This window comes from Arachis ipaensis, chromosome B07 (assembly GCF_000816755.2).
Source record: "Arachis ipaensis cultivar K30076 chromosome B07, Araip1.1, whole genome shotgun sequence".
NCBI lineage: Eukaryota > Viridiplantae > Streptophyta > Magnoliopsida > Fabales > Fabaceae > Arachis > Arachis ipaensis.
The window spans coordinates 972,669-977,939 of NC_029791.2; the positions used below are offsets into that span (position 1 = coordinate 972,669).

Consider the following 5,271-nt stretch of genomic DNA (forward strand, 5'->3'; position numbering starts at 1 on the left):
CTTTATAACGAATTTGTTTTTCAACTAGTTAGTTGGAGTTGGCTTTATTCGTAGTTGGTTTTTTTAGCAGAACTCAAATGTATAATAATGAGAACCATTAATAAAATAAGAGAGGAAAAAAAATTGAAACAATTTTCTAGTGAAAATTTTGTATAGGTAAGCTGTGCTTGCCATTCTTTTTCTATTGCATTCTATAAATCTATGTTACAAAAAAGTAGCTTATAGAAGCTCTTACATGAAATTTATTTCATTAAGACAAACATTATTTTCTATGATTCAAAAGCCAACAGAAATGTTCCATTGGTATAACTCCTTCTCTGGCACTCTCAGATCAACACTAACCAATCCAGAATCTTCTTCATATCTAAATTCAACTTCCTCTGAATCAATTGTTACCAACTTAGGCTTAGTTGATGAATATGCTCCAAATTGGCCACACCCTCTTACTTTCATCACAACATTATTTGTGCTTGTTTCATTGGATCCATAGCTTAATTCTTTGATTGCACCTCCTGAGTTGAACATCTTGATCAAACCAATAGGAGCAAACTTGACACCATTTTCCAATTCCTTTACAGGAACAATTGTAAATACTTCATACTCTTTGGATTTCATTGTAATTGGAATTGATGCATCATTTGGAAGATAAATAGCCTCTCCTGCAAAATTAACATCATAAAAAGAATAAATTAGTCATGCCTTAAATTAAAAGTATAATGTATAAAGCCTGGTAAAAACTCAGGTACAGTCGACTTTATGTGAAGTTGATAGTTGAGAATCGTTAGATGAAAATTTAGTCAAATCAGTCAAATCATCTAATGGTTCTCAATTATCAACTTCACGTGAAGTCGACTGCACCTGAGTTTCCACCATAAAGCCTAGAAATTAAACATACCACCAAGATGGGAGAATACAATGGTGTCTCCATTCCAATTTTTATCAGTGACATTGGATAAATGATCAACATCTTTAGCCCTAATCACACCGGAAACTGTCCCCGGATTTTCGTCGTGGATGAGGTTCTTCTTTCCAACTTTACACCACCCCGCGCCTTGGCAGTTGAATACCCCAACCACTCCAGAAAAATCATTCAGGTTCCAAATCTTGAGAAGACTGAGAAAAATTAAAATGAATCATAAGAACAATAAATATGTTACATCAATTAGTCCAAGTATAATTGTTGATTCTCTAACCTTTTTCCATCTCTAGCAGGATCAACAAATAAACAATCCTTAGTTGGTCTACCAGGAAGTTTAGCCCTCAATATAGAACCATCAGGAAGTGCAATTTTCTTCAAAAGATTAAAGTCATGGTGTCCTGGCTTGTCACTGAATCAAGTAACAATATCCAAACATTAAGAATCATTACCCTAATTCACTTAATACATTATACTAAAGGTGGAAACTCAGATGCATTTAACTTCATATATGAAGTTGATAGCACGGGTTTAATTAGTTCATCACCATTTACCTGACATATATAGGACATCCTCCAACTGCTCGAGCCGCGCCGTGATATTCAGCCATTGGATGTAAGCTCTACAATGCAGAAAAGTTTCAAATGATAAATCAACTTGTCAAGAAAGCAAGCAAGTAAAATCTTTTGAAGAAAGATGTTAGGATCTGAAATTTGAACTTACTTGAAACATGTCCCAATCTGGCTGCATAAATTCACCAAGGAAAATTGTGTTGTAAGCAACAGATGCAATGTGAATGGTGTGTGATGCAGGGTCTCTTGGCCAGAAATCATCCGAAGCTCGAATGACAGCCGAATGTTTCGCGCTACATAAACAAAACAATCAAGAGAAAATCCATTGCTAACTTGAATGAATCCAAAGATTAATGTTCATAGAATTAAGCAAATCCTTAATTAGTACCTATATAACCCATCTGTGTTGTGACTCATGCAACAAATGATTCCATTATCAGGGAAGTTCCTAGAGATTGATGCCTCTAATGCTTGTTGGTACTTCCTTGCAAGCTTCACCCTGCCACCATGGCCAGCACCAAGTGTTTCAAGAATGTTCTGGACATCAACCTTGACACCATCAATGCCAGCAGAAGCCAGGTAAGAATGGAGTTCATCATAGAAGCTAAAAACTTTCTCAGGATTCACAAGGCCTAGTCCATTGATGGCTATAGTTGTTAAGGCTTCATCCGGTTGATTCGACTCAACTCCAGGCGACGAAACAGGGTAGGCCATTGCTGATTCATAGTGCTCCATGCCAGAAACACCAGGCTTAACCCCACCCCAGTATCCAGTAATTGCATGCCACACATATATATGCTTCAAGCCATGTTCTTGTTTGATTTCATTGGTTATGTGACTAAGTCCTAATTTTGGATCCTCTACCCTTTGGCCTTGTTTTCCATCCCTTTGGAACTTATGATTCTCTTTGATATTTGTCAATCGATTCGCAAAGCTGGCGAAGAACAATGAATCAATCAAACATGTTCAATGTTGTAAAATTTAGAATCCACACAATGAAATCAAGAAAAGAAGTACTCACTTTGCACAATTATCAGCTTCCCATTCAATACCATTAGCATCCATTCCAACAGATTGCCACCCATCATCAATTATAACAAACTTAGCAGGAATCCCACCTTTCTTAAAGCTGCATTAAAGAACATATATTATACAAAAATCTAACTATTATCATAGCTTGAAATTTTGTCCATGGAAAAGGAATAACACCTCTCTAATCCTTGCTTTACACCATCTGATGTGACATTGGTATAGAAAGCATCCCATGTACACCATCCAAACCAGTTCAATATATCTGGCATCTGAATACACACAGTTATGATTAATTAACATTTAACAAACATTAGAATTAAGACAGACAATGAGATTTACCTTCTTTCTCTCCCTATGAGAAAATGTCTGCATGTGTTTCTCAACAGTCCTGAACAAAATTTTTGAATCAATTACTCTAACAAATTCACATATGAACATAAGAAACACTGCACAATCATGCTGTGAGAATTGAAATAAATTACTTGACAGCATTGGTTATGACTTCATAAGGGTCTAATCCGGCACCAATGAACACAAGATGAGTCCCATCAAATTCCTCCACAGCAGGGCACCCTGCAAATCAAACACATGTTTCATCACACATACACAACATAATAAAACATGTTCTTAATTCTTATTAGGATATACAAGACATGGGATATACCACTTTCAACACAAACTTCAATCTCATTCTGATGATTCCCCTGAAGACTTGCTCTAAAGTCACCTTCCAAGAGTGGTAAGAGAACTACATAGGAAGATTGGTCTTCAGAACCATTGTGTGTCTCAATCAACAAGAACTGTGTCTCAATTGGGACATCTTTTCCAAATGTCCCCATTCTCTGTGTCATCCACCACATCTTGAACCGGAACAAACACATAAACCTCAAACCCCTAAACACACAACACATCACTTCCATGATCACAATCACATCCTTAAAGTACTAAAAAAAACACCAAAGAAAGAGACAAGGAAATAAAACTTACTCAAGCTTCCCAATTGGGAAGATTATACGGCTACCCTTATGATGGGAATGAACACCAATGAATGCAGCATTGAGAAGGGCACCACCAGATGATGCTGGAGTCACAAGAACATTGTCATTCACATGGCTCATCACCTTCTTCCCCAACACCATCAAGTTCCCATCTGCAACACTTATTCCTGCTCCCACTGTCATCTTCTCTTTGAATTCAACAACAGCAACACACAAAGGATAGAGAGTGTTGCTGTTTCAAATCCAAATTGTAAGATAGATAGATAGAAGGGAGAAAAATACGTGAGATACAATACAATACAACAAAGCACAGATCAAGGGTGGGTATTTATAGGGGTGATCACTGGTCGGTTTGGTTCGGGTTTATGGTAAAATTAGAATCGAATTGATCAAAATGTAATTGGTTCGGTTTGGTTTAGATTTGTGATTTTTTGTATATATATTTGAACCAAACCAAACCGATTAAGAATGGATTGGTTTGGTTCGAATAATTGGGTACTCGTTGATTTTGAAATTCATAAAAAAGAAAACCAAATTTTTATCTTAAAATTTTAATAAGTACAATAAACATGTAACATCAATAGAAATAATCCAAACATATTAAACACCAAATACATTAAAAACTAAATTCATTAAAATCCAAACATATTAATAGTGAATAATCATTGTCTAATAGAAAAATTATATATATTTTTAATTTTTTTTATTTAATTAATATATAATCGGGTTTGCGGGTTAGTTCGGGTTCCGCATCTCCAGAATCGATACTCGAACCAATTGCTAACAAAATTTATCGGTTTGGTTCAGATTGGACCCAATTATCCGTTAATTCTAGAACCAATTTAATTGATTCGGTTTAGATTCGGACGGATAATCGGTACCCGCTACCCGTGCTCACCCCTAGGTATTTATAGCAATTGGAAAATCATAATCTACACGTAACTGCACACCAACATGTTAGGGACCTATAAGTATAAAAAAAAAAAAAGTAAATAATAATAATGTTACAATTATTGGGATTTTGTCAGTGCCACTAACATAGAAAACAAAAATATGGTAGCATATATTATAGGAAACTATATACTTTTCAATCTAGCTAGCCACTTTTCATAAATGGATCGGCTCTCGGGACTTTAAACCATCCAGATTCAAATAATCATAATTTTTTTTATATGGTCTTGTCCTCAATTTTTCACTTTATAGTAATAAAAACGTTTCTTGATTTGGAGAAAGATTGGAAGGGTACAGCTACGAAGCATGAAAAATATCTGAATGATAAAAGATGACGTGGCATGGATGGGTGCGTAAGGGATTTTGGGTTAATAATTTAGAAAAGTGTACCAAAAATATCGATGTTCTAATTGTTTTAATCGTTGAATTGTTTTAATCGTTGATGTGAATTATAAAAAAAATATATAATATATATTAATTAAAATCAACATATATTAATTAAAATTAACAGTTAAAATAATTAGAACACCAGTAGTTTTTAATATACTTAAAATTTTTTCAATAATTTAATATTTAGTAAGAGAAAATATCGGTGATAATTGAGTTAAGGTACAACGAATGACAACAACAACACGTGACACTTGATGAATGTTGGATCAACTTGATTTTTTGCCTTCCTTCCTACATATCATGCTGCTTTTTTTTTTTTATAAATTATAAGTTAGGCTCGAATTCGCAACTTCTAAATGAGTATGAGAAAATTATGAAAAAATTATGTGTTTATTTGAATGTTATTAAATCG

At 34.5% G+C, this 5,271-nt stretch overlaps 1 protein-coding gene across 1 annotated transcript; it reads right to left on the reverse strand.

Moving 5' to 3' along the window:
- Positions 133 to 3,838, reverse strand: LOC107609111 (probable galactinol--sucrose galactosyltransferase 1). Its single transcript, XM_016310949.2, has 12 exons — positions 3,508 to 3,838; positions 3,185 to 3,414; positions 3,003 to 3,093; positions 2,860 to 2,908; positions 2,698 to 2,789; positions 2,510 to 2,617; positions 1,877 to 2,422; positions 1,640 to 1,781; positions 1,471 to 1,538; positions 1,194 to 1,328; positions 896 to 1,113; positions 133 to 659 (listed from the first exon to the last, which is right to left on the reverse strand). Exons 1-12 carry the CDS (start codon positions 3,699 to 3,701, stop codon positions 277 to 279), a joined length of 2,256 nt encoding a protein of 751 aa, XP_016166435.1. The 5' UTR covers positions 3,702 to 3,838; the 3' UTR covers positions 133 to 276.